Source organism: Salmo trutta, chromosome 28, assembly GCF_901001165.1.
Source record: "Salmo trutta chromosome 28, fSalTru1.1, whole genome shotgun sequence".
Lineage (NCBI taxonomy): Eukaryota > Metazoa > Chordata > Actinopteri > Salmoniformes > Salmonidae > Salmo > Salmo trutta.
The window spans coordinates 18,588,948-18,612,394 of NC_042984.1; the positions used below are offsets into that span (position 1 = coordinate 18,588,948).

Sequence of the window (23,447 nt, forward strand, 5' to 3'; positions counted from 1 at the left end):
GCAAACCTACAGTTTTATCAGCTGTCCGGGTGGCTGGTCTCAGACGATCCCGCAGTTGAAGCCCAATGTGGAGGTCCTGGGCTGGCATGGTTACACATGTGGTTGTGAAGTTGGTTGGACGTACTGCCAGTCTCTAAAATGACATTGAGGCAGCTTATGGTTGAGAAATTAACTTTAAACTCCTGCAACAGCTCTGGTAGACATTCCTGCGGTCAGCATGCCAATTGCACACTCCCTCAAAACTTGAGACATCTCTGCCATTGTGTTGTGACAAAACTGCACATTTTAAAGTGGCCTTTTATTGTCCCCAGTACAAGGTGCACGCACCTGTGTAATGATCATGGTGTTTAATCAGCTTCTTGATATGCCATACCTGTCAGTTGAATTGATTATTTTGTCAAAGGAGAAATGCTCACTAACAGGGATGTAAACAAATGTATGCACAACATTTGAGAGATTAGCTTTTTGAGCCAATGGAACATTTCTGGGATCTTTTATTTCAGCTCATGAAACCAACACTTTACATGTTGCGTTTATATTTTTGTTCAGTATAGCTTCAGTGAGGAGCCACAAAGAATGTTCCACTTGGACAACACTAGAGCGCACTAGAGTCAGTCAAAAGGTGAAACATTAACTGAAATCTTTAATAAAAATCCTTAGAAATTCAGGAATCAGCAAGAACATGAGACTAGAATGTATTTATCAGAAAAAGTATTGAGTAGAACATTTTTGATAAAATCAAAGTTAAAAAAATGTGAGTCAACAAAAACAAGTGCAAACTCCAATTTCAGAATGCTGCTCTATTTAAATACATAATTTTCTCTAAATTACTAAACATTGATATTCTTGGCAGGTGACATTTTGGCCTCAATGCAAAGTCACCTGTTATGTGTTTACATTTATAATTTCTTTACAAATGTCTTATTGTCAATGTTACTCTCAATCACAAATATTTGAACATAATTTGACCTGAGAGAGCAGCTGACTGATCACATGACTTCGTAGCCACTGCGAATGCCCCTCATCAACATACAGGCGAATATGATGCCCATGATCTGAAAACACACACAAACAGTTAGAAAACAATGTGTGAGTGTGATAGATAGATATACACACATTTTAAATAAAGTGCCTTTGGAAAGTATTCAGACACCTTGACTTTTTCCACTTTGTTACATTACAGCCTTATTCGAAAATGAATTAAATATAACAATTTCCTCAGCAATCGACACACAATAATGACAAAGTGAAAACGGGTATAGAAATTTTGGCAAATTTACTCAAAACAAAAAACATACCATATTTACATAAGTATTCAGACCCTTTGCTATGAAACTCAATTGAGCTCAGGTGCATCCTGTTTCCATTGATCATCTTTGAGATGTTTCTACAACGTGATTATATTTATTATGGATCCCCATTAGCTGCTGCCAAGGCTGCAGCTACTCTTCCTGCAGTCCAGCAAATCAAGGCAGTTCATACAATTTTAAAAACATTACAATACATTCACAGACTGTGTGCCCTCAGGCCGCTACTCCACCACATATATACACAGTACTAAATCCATGTGTGTATAGTGCATATGCTATCATGTGTGTATGCGCCTATGTTTGTGTTGCTTGGAGTCCACATGTGGTAAATTCAATTGATAGGACATGATTTGGGATGGCACATGCCTGTCTATACAAAGTCCCACCATTGACAGTGCAACCAAGCCATGAGGTCAAAGGAATTGTCCATAGAGTTCAGAGACTGGTTTGTGTCCGTCCCTGGGGACGGGAACCAAAATAATTCTGCAGCATTGAAGGTCCCTAAGAACACAGTGGCCTCAATCATTCTTAAATGGAAGAAGTTTGGAACCACCAACTCTTCCTAGAGCTGGCCGCCCGGCCAAACCGAGCAATCGGAGAATGGCCTTGGTCAGGGAGGTGACCAAGAACCCGATGGTCCCTCTGACTGAGCTCTAGAGTTCTTCTGTGGAGATGGGAGAACCTACCAGAAGGATAACCATCTCTACAGCGCTCTACCAATCAGGCCTTTATGATAGAGGGGCCAGACGGAAGCAACTCCTCACTAAAAAAGGCACATGACAGACCGCTTGAAGTTTGCCAAAAGGCACCTAAAAACTCAGACCATGAGAAACAAAATGATCTGGTCTAATGAAACCAAGATTGAACACTTTGGCCTGAATGCCAAGCATCACGTCTGGAGGAAACCTGGCACCATCCCTACAGTGAAGCATGGTGGTGGCAGCATCATGCTGTGGGGATGTTTTTCAGCAGCAGGGACTGGGAGACTAGTCAGGATCGAGGGAAATATGGACAGAACAAAGTGCAGATAGATCCTTGATAACCTGCTCCAGAGCAGACTTGGGGCAAAGGGTCACCTTCCAACAGGTCAGCAACCCTAAGCACACAGCCAAAACGGAGGAGTGACTTTGGGACAAGTCTCAATGTCCTTGAGTGGCCCAGCCAGAACCCGATCAAACATCTCTGGAGACCAGAAAATAGTTGTGAAGCAACACTCCCCATCCAACCTGACATAGCTTGAGAGGGTCTGCAGAGAAGAATGGGAGAAACTCCCCAAATACAGGTGTGCCAAGCTTGGAGCGTCATACCCAAGAAGACTCGAGGCTGTAATCGCTGCCAAAGGTGCTTCAAAATACTGAGTAAAGGGTCTGAATACTTATGTAAATGTGATTTCAGTTTTGTATTTGCTATTTATTAAAAAATATATATTTTGCTTTGTCATTATGCGGAATTGTGTGTAGATTGAGGAATAAGACTGTACCCTAACAAAATGTTGAAAAAGTCATGGGGTCTGAATATGTTCCGAAGGCACTGCATGTGTGTTGAACTAGCATCTACAATCTGTGGGTCTTCTGAGCTCAGGATTTGTGTGTGCAAATATTTTTTTTTTTTTTGCTCCTACCTGCAGGAAAGCGATCACCAGTGCCGCTACAATGACCCACATGATGTTCTTCTTCAACAGCTCCTCCACAACAGTCTGACACCCCTAGATAGCAATCAGAGAGAAATGTCATTCCCGACTCCAATACAATGTTCTGGAGGTCTTTTTGCTTGGATTAATTGGTGTTTTTATTTCACACTTTTTTTATTATCAAATCAACCACTGGGTTGGACCTTACCATCTGGTGCACTTTGCTTGAATCCTCCATGGCCCCCTGACCACAGCCAGCGGTGACATTGACACAGCAGGAGTCTGGCACAGAGTTTGTGCCAGACCCAAAGTTGCCTCTCCAATCGGTGGCGTTGATCACTCCACAGCATTTCAGCTGGATGAAGAACAGCAAGAAGGGTGAGAATGAGTTTGAACATGAAAAGGTAGACAGGGAAAGCCAGATAGAGGAAGAGAAAACAGCAAAATTAGGTAGTAAGGTTAGTAAGTTCAACAGGGGAAACAGACCAGATCAGGACAGGATATTCCTTAATGTCAACAGAAGAAGATAAAGACAAGATAAACATCATGGCATAGTAGACTCACACACTAACAAGATAGTCATGTTACATGAGGTGCCAAATTAAGCAAATAAAGTAAGACACACAGAATGCAAACTTCATATTACGACAAATGTAAGATGCAGGATCGAGTGCAGTAAAATGTCTAGATTTGCAGTAGTATGTTGCAACTACCCTGAAGGTGGCATCACAAGTGTCAGTAACCAGGTTTCCATCCATTTTTTTTTTATGTGAGTAAAGTACGTTGGCTAAAAAAATAAAGAAATGTAATGACAGTCCTGATGGAAACATAACATTTGTCCGTAAACTTTCCAAACGTCGACAAAACGGTAAAATTAATTAACAAGGAATGTCAGTGGAAATACTTTAAATGTGCAAATATTTATATAATAACCATCAATTCAAAGTAAACTTGGAGTCATGCGATGACGTGTGGTCCTCCAACTACGGCTCGTTGGGAAAGCATGCAGTTGATTCCGCTACAGATTAAATAAGTTATGATGAACTTCACAGGGTGGTGAAGATGCAAGGTGATGAGCTTGATGCTCCTTTCCAATAAATATTGAGTGTCTTATTCTGGTGATCGTCGATGCTTGGTTGTCATTTGACAAATAAAAACACTTGTGCGTAATAATCTCATGTAGGCTATAACCGCACTATCTGCCAGCTTTTGGCTAGAGCACACGTGCCAATACCAGAGGGCACCAAAAACATTTTGTGAAAAAAACATCAGTAGAGTTGAAAATGTGATGGAAACCGATTTAACCTTTTATTTTGGGGAATTTAACCGCAAAATGTATTTTTATGTGCACTACGTCCTCACGCACAGCCTTTTATCTGCAACAAGTCAATTTGATGGAGACATCTCTGGTATAAAAATGCGTACATTGGTTTTCATGCAAATATTCTAAAATCTGCATAAAAACAATCTCCAACTGGATGGATAACTAGCTAGTGTATGTCAATTGTTTCTTTTGTTCCAAAGTATATAGATCTAGCATCTACCAATACTTAATGGTTGATACCAACATCAATCTGCAGGTTATCCAGGGCCTTCTGGAATTCGTCGGTGCCGTTGCTGTATTTGGTGACCATGTCATTGAGACTCTCATGGACAATGACTGTCAGCTAAATAAAGAAAAACATGGTTAACTTGTGTAATTACAAAATTAAGTTGATAGGTGTAGACTGTACATACGTTACTGTATAGATAATTAGACGTGTAAAAAAAAAAGCTGCCTGATATACTAACGTTGCCTCTGAAGACATATCCAGCGATGGCTGCACCAATCTCAGTGATAATGATCAGACCCAGAAGGATAGAGAACTTGGGAGAAAATATACAATGAAAAATATATTAGCTATTTTTGGAAGATTATAGGATTTAACAAACAAATAAGCAAAAAAATGTATAAGGACTTAGATTGAGCTACTGTAAAATACACTACATTGTCAAAAGTATGTGGACAACTGCTCGTTGAACATTCCAAAATCATGGTCATTAATGGAGTTGATCCTCCCTTTGCTGCGATAACATCCTCCACTCGTCTGGTAAGGCTTTCCACTAGATGTTGGAACATTGCTGCAGGGCCTTGCTTCCATTCAACCACAAGAGCGTCGGGCACGGATGTTGGGCAATTCGGCCTTGCTTGCAGTCGGTGTTCCAATTCATTCCAAAGGTGTTCAGTGGGGTTGAGGTCAGGGCTCTGTGCAGGCCAGTCAAGTTCTTCCACACCAATCTCAACAAACCATTTCTGCACGGGGGTATTGTCATGCTGAAACAGGAACGGGCCTTCCCTGAACTGTTGCCAAAAGGTTGGAAGCACAGAATTGTCTAGGATGTCATTTTATGCTGTATCGTTGATTTCCCTCCACTGGAACTAAGGGGCCTAGCCCGAACCATGAAAAACAGCCCCAGACCATTATTCCTCCTCAACGAAACTTTCAGTTGGCACTATGCATTGTAGTGTTCTCCTGGCTTCCACCAAACCCAGATTTGTCTGTCGGACAGCCAAATGGTGAAGTGTGATTCATCACTCCAGAGAACGCGATTCCACTCCTCCAGAGTCCAATGGCTTTGAGCTTTACACCACTCCAGCCGATGCTTGGCATTGTGCACGATCATCTTAGGCTTGTGTGCAGCTGCTCGATCATGGAAACCCATTAAATGGCTTCCATTTTTTTTTTTAAATGAAGCTCCCTTTCAACAGTTCTTGTGCTGACATTGCTTCCAGAGGCAGTTTGGAACTCTGTAGTGAGTGTTGCAACGGAGGACAGCTGCAACCGAGGACATGAACGTACAGTTGACCTGGGCAGCTCTAGCAGGGCAGAAATTTGACAAACTGACTTGTTGGAAAGGTGGCATCTTATAAAAAGGTGTCACATTGAAAGTCACTGAGCTTTTGAGTAGGGCCATTCTACTGCCAATGTTTGTCTATGGAGATCTAGAATAAATGTTGCCTAGATGTAAAAGACAAGCATTGTCAAACCAGTTGGTTCAGACTGCTTTTCCAAAACAAGATCAAACATGTGGACATAGGGTTGTTACGGTGACCGTATTACCGCCACACCGTTGTGGCGTTCACAAGTCATGATGGCAGTCAAATTCCATGTGACGGTTTAATTAGGCTTTTCCAAGCAAATCTACTGCCTGGTACTCAGCACTCTACTGTCCATCTAATTGTATTATTTAACTAGGCAAGTCAGTTAAGAACAAATTCTAATTTACAGTGACGACCTACCGGGGAACAGTGGGTTAACAGCCTTGTTCAGGGGCAGAACAACAGATTTTTTTACCTTGTCAGCTCGGGGATTCGATCTAGCAACCTTTCAGTTACTGACCCAACGCTCTAACCACTAGGCTACCTGCCGCCCCTAATCACTTGGACATTAATGCAAAGGTAATTGAAAATCATGAGAGGCCATGGGCTCATGTTGTGCAACATCTCTATAGGCTATGCAATTGCGTGAGAAAGAGTTGATGGCCTCTATTAAAAAGGAGGATCCAGATTTCTATAGGCTAGGCCTACTATATTTCTCAACTTCCCTGAATATTAAGCACATTGCGTCTCTTTACAAACAGGAGTATAGCCTACCTGGCTGGCATGAAAATGAACCATGGGAAAGGATTCTCCATTTCCTATTTATGTGCATATATTACATTTTTTCCCCCTGCCCCTGTTTCGAGACAGGTTCATGATAGTGGTCCATTCTAAAATCAAAACAAATTTCTCACATTATTTAGTATATGTAAAGATGAGATTAAATCAAGAATAGTCTGCTGGGTGACAATATTAGCCTTTCACTTGTGAATGATGCCCAGCAAGCGCATTTTTTTTTTTTACTTTTTCAAATCATAGTCTTACACCTGATGTAGCCTAGTCCATAGGCCTGTATGTTTTGACAAGGTTCGTATCACAACTAAAGCGGCCAAATAACTACTTAAAATTAAGCACATTAAGCCGCTTTACAACAGGTGTAATGCCTAACTGGCATACATAGCTGCGCGTGAGCTTCAAGTTTGGGAAGAGCATTTTCACCATAATGCACCTTTATAATAAAAGCATTACATGCATGAATTGCATTTGCGCTCACTTTTGAGAATGGCCTTTTCCCGCTAATTGATTGCATTTTGGAATATTCATGTTATAGCCTACTGCCGTGTGCGCACTGTGATAAAACGCATGCATATTTACCTGATTTGTTGGATATTTAACAATTATTTACTTAACTAATACTGTAGTAAGACATTTCTTTCCTTCATTCTAAGTGAACTGAGAGGAGTTTTTAAAGCTCGGGCTGGCAACTGATTAAGTGATGGCTAGGTAAAAACCTACAGCTGGCATTCCATAGATAAGATGTGGTGTGTGTCACCGAGACAGAGAGCTTGGAGGAACAGAACAAAGGCCTCAGTATTCCTAATTATCCTGGCATACAGCACCAGAGGCAGATGACCACAGGATGTACCCAAAGTGGCTTATGGTGCCCCCCAATCTATATGAGAGGTTGAACCAATCATGACTATGCATTCTGGGTATCAGCTATATAAACTGTGCATTGTCTGTAAAGGCTAGGCTGCTCAGCTCAACAGTCAAGACTGTTGGGCTGACTGGTTTCATTATTGCAATAATTAAATCAATATTAAATAAAGGTGATTGTTTGAAGAAATGACCAAGTCTCTCTCAGTACTGAATTTCCACGACAGCACTGCTGCACTTATGTGAATAACCTAATAGTGCATCAACATTTTAAGCTAAACGTAATCTGTTGCATCAGCCTCATTGCTTAAAAACATGACATAGGCTAATGCTTTTGCTGTTCGTTAGGCCTCATCTTGTTGGCTGACGAAATGTAAATGTGGACAGTTCTTCCAAAAGCTTCAATATGCGCCTCGGAATTCGATAAGGACGCACACAGTTGCGTCCCCAATGTGTCGGTCTTCACTTGTAGCCTGTGAGAAGGACCCGATCACGTGACGAGCATTGGCTAATAAGCATTGAGATATGAGAGAACCATGCGAGTGAGGTGCTTAGGAACACCAAGCCGGGAGAAGGGAATTATAATGATTATATTCAGCCCAAGGGCACAACGGCCACGGATTCTTTTAGGGGGCGTTACATCCTCACAAAGGGGATGCCGCCGTGAAATTCGAGGCATTATCAAAATTGTCAATGAGAGACTGATGAAGTGTGTACAGCCTGCACAAAAAACAAAGCAGAGCTCATGCCTTTCATGCAACTTTTTTCAAATCATAATCAGTTACATCATGCAGCCTTACAATGATTTGAAAATCTTTAAAAAATATAGCCCGGCGTTTTTATCACAACTAAAGTTAGATAGATTTATCTAAATTAAGCATATAGGAGGACCTGTTGCTTTGTTAACCGCTCAAAACGTGTGCACTCCCTCAAATCATTTAGAAAAAAATATGGTTTATTTTATTCAGCTATGTTCAATTGTATTCTTCATACTATAAAACGCCACAGAATTATAAGCAAATCTTGTCTGCTAAATGAACTAGTGTAGCCCACAGCCAAATGGCATAGCCAGATCAGGACCTAACATAAGGACAACTCAGAGTACGCTATTCTGTTCTGAAATAGACTACATTTTCTTCATATCAAGTTTCTTTAGACCCGTCTGAAATAAATATTGTAAAGGTATAGGCTACATTACATGGATTTATTAGACTTTTTAAAAATGTACATGTTCCCATGGTCTACATCAGTGGTTTGTAGGCTGTGTGGAGAAGCCAGGAGATGCTAAATGTGTTTGTTAATTAACAGTCAATTACTGTGAGACCGGCAGTTATTTGCTTGACAAATCACCAGCGGACAAAATTGAATGACCGCCACAGCCCTATGTGGACACAAGATCAAACGTGTATACAACACATTTTGTTGGAATATCATGGTGACCACAATGCAGCAGCTCTACTGCATAGAGGTTATATCATGCGTGTCATGTTTTACGAGAGGTTATATCATGCGTGTCATGTTATACGAGAGGTTATATCATGTGTGTCATGTTATACGCGAACATACCATGGTGACCATGCAGTAGCTCTCCTTCCAGGCTCCACAGCAGCCGAAGAAGGCGATGAAGAAGACGACGACCCCCACCACGATGAGGACAATGGGGGCTGACGAGGCTGAGACATTATTGATCACTACGGTCTTGTGGAGAGCCACCTGAACCAAGACTCCCAGAACTATTAGAGCCAGACCACACAGCTAGAGAGAAAGAAACAGGGAGATGGAGAGTACATGATTAGAAGTCACAAATTTACATCTTCACGCACGGGTTTCTACAACCATTGTACAACGCAACAGATATTCAAACGTTTTGAAATATGTATGTGAATAGGATCTTAGTCTAAACCAAAGCATGTGAAGACAATTTCATAATCTGTACAACTGAATTATACATTTGTTATTGTAAGAGGCCATACACTTTAGTACTTTCTTGCCATTTTAAAAGTATATAAGACTAATGTACATCAGATCCTGGCTTAACCCAGTCTCAATCAAAAGATGCTCCAGGTCCTGTAATGAGTTCAGAATAGCATTCAGACCCAGAGCAACTTCTAGTAACCCCTTGTCACTCAGGAATGCTGGAACCAGTCAGGTTGCTGAGTACTAAATTAGCATTCAAATGAACTAATATGGATCAAGGACACAAACAAGAAAATACTTTGAGATTACTTTAAGTAGTCACATTTGCTGCATCTTTACTTTAAAAGAGATGGTCATTTGAAAAATATTACTATCTAGTCCTCCCCCCATTTGAAGAGAAGTATTTGGACAAATTCAAAAAGAAGTCAAAACCTTAGTATTTGGTCCCATATTCCTAGCATGCAATGACTACATCAAGCTTGTGGCTCTACAAACTTGTTGGATGCATTTGCAGTGTGCTTTTCAGATTGTTTTGCTCAATAGGAACTGAATGGTGAATAATGTTGTGTAATTTTGGAGTCACAATCGTGGATGCTACCATTATGGATAATCATTAATTAAAGTCGTGATTCAAGATACAGGAGGAAGAACCCAACAAAATCTACTTCCTCCCACAATGGCAGGTCAGTTCTGTGAAGTCATTGCAATATATATATAAAAAAAAAAACATTTTTTTTCCTTCATCTAGGTACAGCCAGCCCCCACTCCAGTCCTTTCATCATTGGTAACCCCAATGTAAATATTTGGCATGGGTTAGGATTATTTGCTGCCTGGTTTCTATATAGTGGAGAGGTAGGTACACAGACACACGAACATGATAACACAGGAGAGGCCATGAAACTAAATGTAGGCCTACATCTTTAAAAAAAAACATTTGTATTGAGAACACATCACTCACTAAGATTATCATGTAAAAATAAAATAAACTGCTATTAAAACACCCGAAAAGAATGAGGGAAGTCTCTCAATTTAGGGGCTTTCATGGCATGGGAAGCATATGTTTACATTGCCAAAGCATGTGAAATAGATAAAAAAAATGGTTTTACAGTAAACACTCACAAAAGTTCCAAAAGACAATTCAAATGTCATGTTTATATACAGTGTTGTAATGACGTGCAAATAGTTTGAAAATTAACAAAAATAGGTTGTATTTACAATGGTGTTTGTTCTTCACTGGTTGCCCTTTTCTTGTGGCAACATGTCACATATCTTCCTGCTGTGATTGCACACTGTGGTATTTCACCCAATAGATATGGGAGGTTATCAAAATTGGAGTTGTTTTCAAATTCTTTGTAGGTCTGTGTAATCTGAGAGAAGTGTGTTTCTCTAATATGGTCATACATTTGGCAGGAGTTTAGGAAGTGCAACTCAGTTTCCACCTCATTTTGTGGGCAGTGTGCACATAGCCTGTCTTCTCTTGAGAGCTAGGTCTGCCTATGGCGACCTTTCTCAATAGCAAGGCTATGCTCACGGAGTCTGTATACAGTCAAAGATTTCCTCAACTTTGGGTCAGTCACAGCGGTCAGATATTCTGCCACTGTGTACTCCGTTTAGGGACAAATAGCATTCTAGTTTGCTCAGTTTTTTTTGTAAATTCTTTCCAATGTCTCAAGTAATTATCTTTTTGTTTTCTCATGATTTGGTTGGGTCTAATTGTGTTGCTGTCCTGGTGCTCTGTGGGGTCTATTTGTGTTTGTGAACAGAGCCCAAGGACCAGCTTGCTTAGGGGGTTCTTCTCCAGGTTAATTTCTCTGTAGGTAATGGCTTTGTTATGGAAGGTTTGGGAATCGCTTTCTTTTAGGTGATGGTAAAATTTAACGGCTCTTTTCTGGATTTTGATAATTAGCGGGTATCGGCCTAATTCTGCTCTGCATGCATTATTTGGTGTTTAACATTGTACGCGGAGGATATTTTTGCTGAAAATTGCAGTCTCAATTTGTTTTTTGTCCCATTTTGTGAATTTGGTGAGTGGACCCCAGACCTCACGACCATAAAGGGCAACGGGTTCCATAACTGATTCAAGTATTTTTAGACAGATCCTAAACGGTATGTCGAATTTTGTGTTTCTTTTGATGGCATAGATGCCCCTTCTTGCATTGTCTCTCAGATCGTTCACAGCTTGGTGGAAGTTACCTGTGGCGCTGATGTTTAGGCCGAGGTATGTATAGTTTGTGTGCTCTTAGGGCAATGGTGTCTAGATGTAATTGGTATTCGTGGTCCTGGCAACTGGACCTTTTTTGGAACACTGCTGTTTTTGTCTTACTGAGATTTACTGTCAGGGCCCAGGTCTGACAGGATCTGCACAGAAGATCTAGGTGCTGCTGTACACCGTCCTTGGTTGGAGACAGGATCATCAGCAAACAGTAGACATTTGACTTCAGATTCTAGTAGGGTAAGGCCGGGTGCTGCAGACGGTTCTAGTTCCCTCGCCAATTCGTTGATATAGATATATAGAAGAGGGTGGGTGTTAAGTTGCATCCCTGTCTCACCCCTGAGCCCTGTGGAAAATAATTGTTGTTTGAGAATTTTAACCACACACTTGTTGTTTGTGGGCTCCCGAGTGGCACAGTGGTCTAAGGCACTCCATTTCAGTTCTAGAGGTGTCACTACAGACCCTGGTTCGATTCCAGGCTGTATCACAACCGGCTGTGATCGGGAGTCCCATATGACGGCGCACAATTGGCCCAGCGTCATCCGGGTTAGGCAGTCATTGTAAATAAGAATTTGTACTTGACTGGCCTAGCTAAATAAAACAAATTGTGTACATGGATTTTATAATGTCATATGTTTTTACCCCCTAACACCACATTCCATCAATTTGTATAGCAGGCCCTCATGCCAAATTGAGTCGAAAGCTTTTTTGAAATCAACAAAGCATAGAAGACTTTGCCTTTGGTTTGTTTGTCAATTATGGTGTGCAAGGTGAATACGTGGTCTGTTGTACAGTAATTTGGTAAAAAGCCAATTTGACTCAGTACATTGTTTTCACTGAGGAAATGTACGAGTCTGCTGTTAATGATAATGCAGAGGATTTACCCAAGGTTGCTGTTGACGTATGTCCCATGGTAGTTATTGGGATCAAATGTCTCCACTTTTGTGGATTGGGTGATCAGTCCTTGGTTCCAGATAGAGGAACATGCCAGAGCTGATGTTAAAAGAGTTTAAATATAGCCAATTGGAATTTGTGGTCTGTCTATATTATCATTTAATTTAGGATACCATCAACCCCACAGGCCTTCTTGGGTTGGAGGGTTTGCATTTTGTCCTGTAGTTCATTCAATGTAATTGCAGAGTCCAGTGGGTTCCGGTAGCCTAATACAGTTGAAAACAGAAGTTTACATACACTTAGGTTGGAGTCATTAAAACTTGTTTTTCAACCACTCCACACATTTCTTGTTAACAAACTACATTTTTGGCAAGTCGGTTAGGACATCTACTTTGTGCATGACACAAGTACATTTTTCCAACAATTGTTTACAGATAGATTATTTCAATGTATCACAATTCCAGTGGGTCAGAAGTTTCCATACACTGAGTTGACTGTGCCTTTAAACAGCTTGGAAAATTCCAGAAAATTGTTATAGCTTTAGAAGCTTCTGATAAATGATGTCAACTAGCCTGAGTCAATTGGAGGTGTACCTGTGGATGTATTCCAAGGCCTACCTTCAAACTCAGTGCCTCTTTGCTTGACATCATGGGAATATCAAAAGAAAAAAAATCAGCCAAGACTTCAGATTTTTTTTTTGATGTAGACCTCCACAAGTCTGGTTCATCCTTGGGAGCAATTTCCAAACGCCTGAAGGTACCACGTTTATCTGTACAAACAATAGTACGCAAGTTTAAACACCATGAGACTACGCAGCAGTCATACCGCTCAGCAGAGACGTGTTCTGTCTCCTAGCGATGAACATAATTTGGTGCGAAAAGTGCAAATCAATCCCAGAACAACAGCAAAGGACCTTGTGAAGATGCTGGAGGAAACAGGTACAAAAGTATCTATCTACAGTAAAACAAGTCCTATATCGACATAACCTGAAAGGCCGCTCAGCAAGGAAGAAGCCTCTGCTCCAAAACCCCCATAAAAAAGCCAGACTGCGGTTTGCAACTACACATGGGGATAAAGATCATACTTTTTGGAGAAATGTCCTCTGGTCTGATGAAACAAAAGTAGAACTGTTTGGCCATAATGACTATCGTTATGTTTGGAGGAAAAAGGGGGAGGCTTGCAAGCCAAAGAACACCATCCCAACCGTGAAGCACGGGGGTGGCAGCAACATGTTGTTGGGGTGCTTTGCTGCAGGAGGGACTGGTGCACTTCACAAAATAGATGGCATCATGAGGATAGAAAATTATGTGGATATATTGAAGCAACATCTTAAGACATCAGTCAAGAAGTTAAAGCTTGGTCGCAAATGGGTCTTCCAAATGGACAATGACCCCCAAGCACACTTCCAAAGTTATGGCAAAATGGCTTAAGGACAACAAAGTCAAGGTATTGGAGTGGCCATCACAAAGCCCTGACCTCAATCCTATAAAAAAAAATTGTGGGCAGAACTGAAAAAGCGTGTGCGAGCAAGGAGGCCTACAAACCTGACTCAGTTACACCAGCTCTGTCAGGAGGAATGGGCCAAAATTCACCCAACTTATTATGGGAAGCTTGTGGAAGGCTACCCGAAACATTTGACCCAAGTTAAACAACTTAAAAGGCTATGCTACCAAATACTAATTGAGTGCATGTAAACTTCTGACCTACTGGGAATGTGATGAAAGAAATAAAAGCTGAGATAAATCACTCTCTACTATTATTCTGACATTTCACATTCTTAAAATAAAAGTGATGATCCTAACTGACCTAAGACAGGGAATGTTTACTAGGATTAAATGTCAGGAATTGTGAAAAACTGAGTTTAAATGTATTTGGCTAAGGTGTATGTAAACTTCAACTGTAGTTGATTCTAAGATTTGTATTTGATCATGTATATGTTTTTGCTGTTCTTTGGTTATAGAGCCACAAAGATTGGAGAAGTGGTTTATCCATTCATCTCCATTTTGGATCGATAACTCTGTGAGCAAGACCTTTAAAAACAGGTCAACAATCACAAAGCCGGATTACCAGGACGTGTACTCAAAAGCATGCGCGGACCAACTGGCAAGTGTCTTCACTGACATTTTCAACCTCTCCCTGACCGAGTCTGTAAAATTTACATGTTTCAAGCAGACCACCATAGTCCCTGTGGCCAAGGAAGCAAATGTAACCTGCCTAAATGATTACGGCCCCGTAGCACTTACGTCGGTAGCCATTAAGTGCTTTGAAAGGCTGGTAATGGCTGACAACAGCATCCTCCCAGATACCCTAGACCCACTCCAATTCCCATACCACCCCAACAGATCCACAGATGACACAACCTCACTGGACATAAGGAACACCTATGTGAGAATGCTGTTCACTGTTCATTGACTACACCACTGAGCTCATCACTAAGCTAAGGACCCTGGGACTAAACACCTCCCTCTGCAACTGGATCCTGGACTTCCTGATGGGCCGCCTCCAGGTGGTAAGGGTAGGCAACAACACGTCTGCCATGCTGATCCTCAACACTGGGGCCCCTCAGCGGTGTGTACTTAGTCCCCTCCTGTACTCCAGTCACCCACAACTGCGTGGCCAAACACGACTCCAACACCATCATTAAGTTTGCTGATGACAACAAGTGTTGTGCCAGGACAACCACCTCTCCCTCAATGTGAGCAAAACAAAGGAGATGATCGTGGACTTCAGGAACAGGCATGCCAAACAGGCCCCCCATTAACGTTGACGGGGCTGTAGTGGAGCGGGGGTCAAGAGTTTCAAATTCCTTGGTGTCCACATCAACAAACAATCATGGTCCAAACACACCAAGACAGTCCTGATGAGGTACAACAAAACGTATTCTTCCTCAGGAGACTGAAGAGACTTGGCATGGGTCCCCAGATCCTCAAAAAGTTCTACAGCTGCACCATCGAGAGCATCCTGACTGGTTGCATCACCACCTGATATGGCAACTGCTCGGCATCTCGCCATAAGGCGCTACAGAGGGTAGTGCGTACGGCCCAGTACATCAATGGGGCAAAGCTTCCTGCCATCCAGGACCTATAATAGGCGTGTCAGAGGAAAGTCCACTCCAAATCACCCAAGTCATGGACTTTTCTCTGCTAACGCATGACAAGCGGTACCGGAGCGCCAAGTCTAGGACCAAAAGTCTCCTTAACAGCTTCTACAATAATTCGGAAAGGCACACACATCTATACAAAAAGGTCCCACAATTGAAAGTGCATGTCAGAGCAAAATCCAAGCCATGAGGACAACTTGATTATATATCCCCATTAGCTGCTGCAGCTACTCTTCCTGCAGTCCAGCAGAATTAAGCCAGTTTATACAATTTATTCAGACTCTGTGCCCTCAAGCCCCTACTCCACCACATACACAGTACAAAATCCATGTGTATAGGGCATATGCTATCGTGTGTGTGTGTGTGTGTGTGTGTGTGTGTGTGTGTGTGTCTGTTGCTTGGCGTCCACCTGTGGTAAATTCAATTGATTGGACATGATTTGGGATGGCACACGCCTGCCTATATAAGGTCCCACCGTTGACAGTGCAACCAAGCCGAGGTCGAAGGAATTGTCTGTAGAGCGTCAAGACAGGATTGTGTCATGGCACAGATCTGGGGAAGGGTACCAAAAATGTCTGCAGCATTGAAGTTCCCCAAGAACACAGTGGCCTCAATCACTCTTAAAATGGAAGAAGTTTGGCACAACCAAGACTCTTCCTAGAGCTGGCTGCCCAGCCAAACTGAGCAATCATGGGAATCAGGACCTTGGTCAGGGAGGTGACCAAGAACCCGATGGTCACTCTGACAGAGCTCCAGAGTTCCTCTGTGGAGATGGGAGAACGTTCCAGAAGGACAACCATCTCTGCAGCACTCCACGAAATCAGGCCTTTATGGTAGAGTGGCCAGACAGAAGCCACTCATGACAGCCCGCTTGGAGTTGACGAAAAAAGGCACCTGAAGACTCTCACACCATGAGAAACAAGATTCTCTGGTCTGATGAAACCAAGATTGAACTCTTTGGATTGAATGCCAAGTTTCTGGATATTGGTGGGAACTGTAAAACACTGTCGTAAACATCAAACCAGAGCATCCCAAAAATACTCAATGGGTGACATGTCTGGTGAGTATGCAGGCAATGGAAGAACTGGGACATTTTCAGCTTCCAGGAATTGTGTACGGATCCTTGCGACATGGGGCTATGCATTATCATGCTGAAGCATGAGGTGATGAATGGCACGAAAATGGGCCTCAGGATCTCATCACGGTATCTCTGTCCATTCAAATTGCCATCAATAAAATGAAAATTGTGTAAGTTGTCCGTAGCTTATGCCTGCCCATACCATAACCCCACCATGTGGCACTCTGTTCACAACATTGACATCCGCAAACTATTCGCCCACACGACGCCATACGTCTGCCATCTGCCTGGTACAGTTGAAACCGGGATTCATCCATGAAGAACACACTTGTCCAGGATGCCAGCCACCATAGAACGTGAGCATTTTCCCATTGAAGTTGGTTATGACACCGAACTGCAGTCAGATCCTGGTGAGGATGATGAGCACACAGATGAGCTTCCCTGAGCTTCTGACAGTTTGTGCATAAATTATTCAGTCTTACAAGCCCAGTTCCATCAGCTGTCCAGGTGGCTGGTTTCAGACAATCCTGCAGTGAAGAAGCCGGAAGTGGATGTCCTGGGCTGGCGTGGTTACACGTGGTCTGCAGTTGTGAGGCCATTTGGACTTACTGCCAAATTCTCTAAATTGACATTGGAGGCGGCTTATGATAGAGAAATGAACATTCAAATATCTGGCAATAGCTCTGAAGAAAATTTCTGCAGTCAGCATGCCAATTGCACACTCCCTCAAAATTGGAGACATCTGTGGAATTGTGTTGACACAAAACTGCACATTTTAGAGTGGCCTTATTGTCCACAGCACAAGGTGCACCTGTGTAATGATCATGCTGTTTAATCATCATCTTGATATGTCACACCTGTCAGGTAGATGGAATATCTTGGCAAAGGAGAAATGCTCACTAACAGGGATATAAACAAATGTGTGCACAAATTGAGATAAATACACTTCGTGCATATGGAACATTTGAGGTTTTTTTTTATTTCAGCTCATGAAACCAACAGTTTACATGTTGCCAAAAAGAAAGGAGGACCAAGGCACTTTAATTATATGAAGAGTGCCTTGGTCCTCTTTTCTTTTTGATGACCAATTTACCCTTTTTACCAAAGAGCACCTTCTGTCTACCAAAACATACTATTGTGTAACTTGGCAGCACTTCCCTTCCCTTTTTTCTACTTTACATGTTGCATTTATATTTTTGTTCAGTATAGATAAAATACTTTTATAAGTAGCCTATAACTGGTTGTGTAACTAAAAATAACAAATATCTGTTTAATGCCAAACCATTAAGAGACTAGCACATGGAGGTAAACTAATGGAAAGTGATAAACCTTACTCTCTGTCCCATAACCAACATAAAAATGTTCTTTGTAGTTAACCACATCACAACTGACAGTTGCGAGGTGTGTATTTCACAGCCATAAAGAGCCATGATGAAAACATGCTCTTTCCCCGATTCGTAGATGTTCCTTTTAAAGTAAGAGTGAAAATAGTTGACTTGTCTTAAACATAACACATGGACCAAACTAATGCGATACAGTTGATCTGTAGGGCAATTCCACTGTAACGGAATTACGCTGGGACTCAGATTTTTCCCTTTAAAAATGTATGCCAAACAAAAAACATTGATTTAACAAATCATACCACTATGCACAATGAATACTTCAAACAATTTACACAGTAATAATAAAAAAAAAGAAAGGTACACTTGAAATGTTTGGTAAGAGAATTACTGTAAAATCTCCCTCAGGTTTTATTCTATTACCAAATCATTGTAGCTGTACAGTTCTTCCTGTAAATGTGTTTTTGTAAAAAAATTCAGTAGAAATTATTAAAAGTAGTCCAAGTGCATAGAGTTGTATGGTTTGTTAAACTCTGAAATCCAGGGGTTTTGTTTGGTATACATTTTTCAGTGAAAGATCTGCGTCTCAGCGTAATTACGTATCCATGTATCTGCAGCAGTTTGAGGAACTGAACTCCCTGAATTACTCATGAGATGGGTTAACTAAGTGTCAGAGGCATTTCACAATCAATCCAGATGCTGAGCTGTATTAGAGCCACAAGCTGACACTTAACAGACCTCACAGGACAGAAGCAGCACATCCTAGCCAGTCGGGATTCCAAATCTCCCTCTGCATTACTCACCCAGAAGATGAAGTTGAAAAAGAAGAGTAGGTACTTCACACATTTCATTCCCCCCTCAACACCCATGGTTAGTCCGGATCAAGTCCCTGGATCAAGTCCCTGGATCAACACAAAGAAAAATCAATTTTAATCAGATACTGTAAATAACTTTATTACAAATAGTGTGATCTAGTTTCAGGTTATCACTTGTTGCTGCATTGTCTAGGCCTAGTGTGTTTAGCTCTGCTCACATTTTATTGTGTCAATGGTGACAGAAAACTGGCATGGTATGCTGAGAATATGTACGAATGAAAGGAAAATATTGACACTGACAGGTAGGCCAGTAATCAGTTGATGTGTGAGGGAACATTTTAATTGAGACCTGAGGCAAAAGTGAGTCAACACACATAAGAACATATAGAAACTGTCCAGTAAAATATTACTCATACATTCATAAGGGTGTGATGTCCAATCAACAGTTGAGAATCACAGGCTTGCTGACAGTGAAAGGCGTTTTTCACACATTTTTTCCGCATCAGATTAACATTACACCATAAAACCACATTTGTTTCAAGAGTTTAGTGCGCACAGCTCTATATGCGTTTAGATCTGGGGTAAATGTAATCTCATTGGATTTCATTAGGCTATGAGGCAACATGAAAAATCCCGTTTTGTGCTCGATTAGCATCCAGAATTGTCTGTAATGTAGGCTATGGTTAATAAAAAGAATGTTGGTTCTAATATTGGGTGACATTTTTATGTTCATAAAAATATTTCGTTTTTGTGCTTTCTTGTTTCAGATTATTACTTCAGTTCACATCTAAATTGTCTGCATTAGCTATGTAGGCCTGCTATAATTAATGACAAATTGACACAAAATAACATGAAAAAAAATAGATATTGGAACGATTACTACGTGAGAAGCCTTATAGCGTTTTAGAATTTTGACTGAAAGTTTTTAACTTTACATGACTGCGACATCCATTGCTCGCCACAGCAGTGAACCACCAACCACACAACAAAACTCACCGGGGCAGAGGATACGAAGTTAACTATTGTTGTAGACAAATTTGATTTGTTGTACAGTTTTTGTAGCTAAATTCCATTACTACTAAGTAACCGTAAGGACAGAAGGTTATTATTATATTAGGCTACAATCTTAGCTCAACGTGTCGATTGCGCATTCTCAAAACGAACCTCTATTTATCTCTTTTACCTTCTTTTTTTCTTTAATTTCATAATGACTATAGGCTACAACGTTAACCAAAACAATATATGGATTAAATAGGCCTACTATTTACCTTTTTTCCCCTCCAAAAAATAGTACAGGCGTCAAAGTAATTCGAGGCGATGGTTGAAATTTGGAAACAAATTGGTGAAGTAAGCGACGTAATTCTCCGTTTTATAAGCCCCTCCCTCTCTCGGTCTGATCCAGTAATCGTAAACATGATCATGGAAAATAAACGACAAGACAACACAGGCCAAGATTCACTTTCATCCACAGTAGGCCAACACACATTAGCAGTTATCAGTTGAGCGGGGCCTGTACTCTTTCAAGGTGAAGCACTATTTATTTCATCAGATGCACATAGCCTGTAAAATGCATGAAATGTAACTTTATGCCTATAACACATTTGTAGTAGACTGAACTTAATATAGACTGAAATAATTCAATCAATCTCTTTGTTCTTGCTTGGCTACCCAGACTCCTTGCTCTGGTTAAACGTCAGGCTACCTTCATTCAGTGTTCTTTTAATTACTATTGAAAAAATATCTTCTTTTTTTTTTACATTAAACTCAGAGTAGTCACTCACAGAGCTGTGGCCTGGCTTCAATAGCATGGAGACAGTCCGACATGGAAGATAAATTACCATGAGAAATCATGAGAGAGTAAGTGGAAAAAGATTCTCCCAGTGATAATTTCTTGCTCAACCTATTACTGCAATGAGAACATGATGCAATGCATCATCACATGTCTACCAGTGTCAGCTTCAAGTCAGTGAACATAGGAGAGGTCCTTCTTAGTATAAACTACTATGTACAGCTGTGCTGTAAGCACATTTCAGTATGATTTTTACATCAGATGGACTAAAATGGCTACATATTTTGAGGAACAGTATAGAGAAATAAGAGCTGGTGAGGAATGGAGACCAAAGGAGATATAGGGCAGGGCAGGCACAAATAGGAGTGAGTTGATTGGAGATCTCAAAAACTGTGATGCATGGGGATGAGGTCATCAGAGGCCAGGGGACGTAGTCCTAATCCCAAGTCTGAATGTCATGCCTGATCTGTTTCACCTGTCCTTGTGATTGTCTCCAGCCCCTCCAGGTGTCGCCCACCTTCCCCACTTATCCCCTGGGTATTTATACCTGTGTTTTCTGTCTGTCTGTGCCAGTTCGTCTTGTTTGTTCAAGTCAACCAGCGGTTTGGCTCAGCATCTGTTTCTTGATATCTGGATATGTGCATGTACTCCCTGGCCCATCTACTGTTGCTTGCCCCAATTCTGACTTGTGCTCTGATATCTGTTTCACTGATTTCTGCTCTCGTAAAAGCCTGGGTTTTCTGCACATTAACACTAGAAGCTTATTACCTAAAATGGATAAATTATTACCTAAAATGGATCAGCTCCAATCCAGATGTGTTGGTCAACTCAAATCAAAGTTTATTTGTCACGTGCGCCGAATACAACAGGTGTAGACATTTCACTGTTCTTGTGCATGTGACATTAAAACTTGAAACTTGTTGGTTCATAGGGAATTCATTTGTTTTGTAATTGCTGTTTTGTTTAAAAGTTTGTCTTATCTACACTGCTCAAAAAAATAAAGGGAACACTAAAATAACACATCCTAGATCTGAATGAATGAAATAATCTTATTAAATACTTTTTTCTTTACATAGTTGAATGTGCTGACAACAAAATCACACAAAAATAATCAATGGAAATCCAATTTATCAACCCATGGAGGTCTGGATTTGGAGCCACACTCAAAATTAAAGTGGAAAACCACACTATAGGCTGATCCAACTTTTATGTAATGTCCTTAAAACAAGTAAAAATGAGGCTCAGTAGTGTGTGTGACCTCCACGTGCCTGTATGACCTCCCTACAACGCCTGGGCATGCTCCTGATGAGGTGGTGGATGGTCTCCTGAAGGATCTCCTCCCAGACCTGGACTAAAGCATCCGCCAACTCCTGGACAGTCTGTGGTGCAACGTGGCGTTGGTGGATGGAGCGAGACATGATGTCCCAGATGTTCTCAATTGGATTCAGGTCTGGGGAACAGGCGGGCCAGTCCATAGCATCAATGCCTTCCTCTTGCAGGAACTGCTGACACACTCCAGCCACATGAGGTCTAGCATTGTCTTGCATTAGGAGGAACCCAGGGCCAACCGCACCAGCATATGGTCTCACAAGGGGTCTGAGGATCTCATCTCGGTACCTAATGGCAGTCAGGCTACCTCTGGCGAGCACATGGAGGGCTGTGCGGCCCCCCAAAGAAATGCCACCCCACACCATGACTGACCCACCGCCAAACCGGTCATGCTGGAGGATGTTGCAGGCAGCAGAACGTTCTCCACGGCGTCTCCAGACTCTGTCACGTCTGTCACATGTGCTCAGTGTGAACCTGCTTTCATCTGTGAAGAGCACGGGGTGCCAGTGGCTAATTTGCCAATCTTGGTGTTCTCTGGCAAATGCCAAACGTCCTGCACGGTGTTGGGCTGTAAGCACAACCCCCACCTGTGGACGTCGGGCCCTCATACCACCCTCATGGAGTCTGTTTCTGACCGTTTGAGCAGACACATGCACATTTGTGGCCTGCTGGAGGTCATTTTGCAGGGCTCTGGCAGTGCTCCTCCTGCTCCTCCTTGCACAAAGGGGGAGGTAGCGGTCCTGCTGCTGGGTTGTTGCCCTCCTACAGCCTCCTCCACATCTCCTGATGTACTGGCCTGTCTCCTGGTAGCGCCTCCATGCTCTGGACACTACGCTGACAGACATAGCAAACCTTCTTTCCACAGCTCGCATTGATGTGCCATCCTGGATGAGCTGCACTACCTGAGCCACTTGTGTGGGTTGTAAGACTCTGTCTCATGCTACCACTAGAGTGAAAGCACCGCCAGCATTCAAAAGTGACCAAAACATCAGCCAGGAAGCATAGGAACTGAGAAGTGGTCTGTGGTCACCACCTGCAGAACCACTCCTTTATTGGGGGTGTCTTGCTAATTGCCTATAATTTCCACCTGTTTTCTATTCCATTTGCACAACAGCATGTGAAATGTATTGTCAATCAGTGTTGCTTCCTAAGTGGACAGTTTGATTTCACAGAAGTGTGATTGACTTGGAGTTACATTGTGTTGTTTAAGTGTTCCCTTTATTTTTTTAGCAGTGTATTTAAAAAATGATATAACGTTATTTAATAGACCTAGATATTTAAGTTTAAAGTAAGCCTACCCTTGCCTGATGAGAATCCCTAGGCTAAAAATATTCCGCCACAATAAAACCATTAGCCTATGTCACTATAATAATATTATGTTTTATATTTGATAAAGTAAATCAAATCAAAGTTTATTTGTCACGTGCGCCAAATACAACAGGTCGTAGACCTTACAGTGAAATGCTTACTTACAGGCTCTAACCAATAGTGCAAAAAAAGATGTTAGGTGAACAATA

The 23,447-nt window shown here is 41.6% G+C and overlaps 1 protein-coding gene across 2 annotated transcripts; it reads right to left on the reverse strand.

Annotated features, from left to right (window-relative positions):
• Nucleotides 1-478: 478 nt before the first annotated feature.
• LOC115165671 (CD63 antigen) lies at nt 479-20,200 on the reverse strand. 2 transcript variants are annotated; one of them, XM_029718941.1, is made up of 8 exons: nt 20,081-20,200; nt 18,801-18,899; nt 9,023-9,211; nt 4,732-4,806; nt 4,509-4,607; nt 3,149-3,295; nt 2,932-3,015; nt 479-1,055 (listed from the first exon to the last, which is right to left on the reverse strand). In XM_029718941.1, exons 2-8 carry the CDS (start codon nt 18,864-18,866, stop codon nt 990-992), a joined length of 726 nt encoding a protein of 241 aa, XP_029574801.1. In that variant the 5' UTR covers nt 18,867-18,899; nt 20,081-20,200; the 3' UTR covers nt 479-989. The 2 variants fall into 2 exon arrangements, with proteins under 2 accessions (XP_029574801.1, XP_029574803.1); XM_029718943.1 differs by having other exon boundaries at nt 18,801-18,886; nt 20,081-20,184.
• Nucleotides 20,201-23,447: the final 3,247 nt, after the last annotated feature.

Bases quoted from the DNA above. Each gene is read 5' to 3' on its own strand.
- LOC115165671 (XM_029718941.1), bottom strand. From the start codon at position 18,866: ATGGGTGTTGAGGGGGGAATGAAATGTGTGAAGTACCTACTCTTCTTT. The intron at 4,807-9,022 runs GTATGTTCGCGT...TTTTCTCCCAAG, and splicing joins GCTACTGCATGGTCACCATG to TTCTCTATCCTTCTGGGTCT. The intron at 3,016-3,148 runs GTAAGGTCCAAC...ATTGCTATCTAG, and splicing joins CAAGCAAAGTGCACCAGATG to GGGTGTCAGACTGTTGTGGA.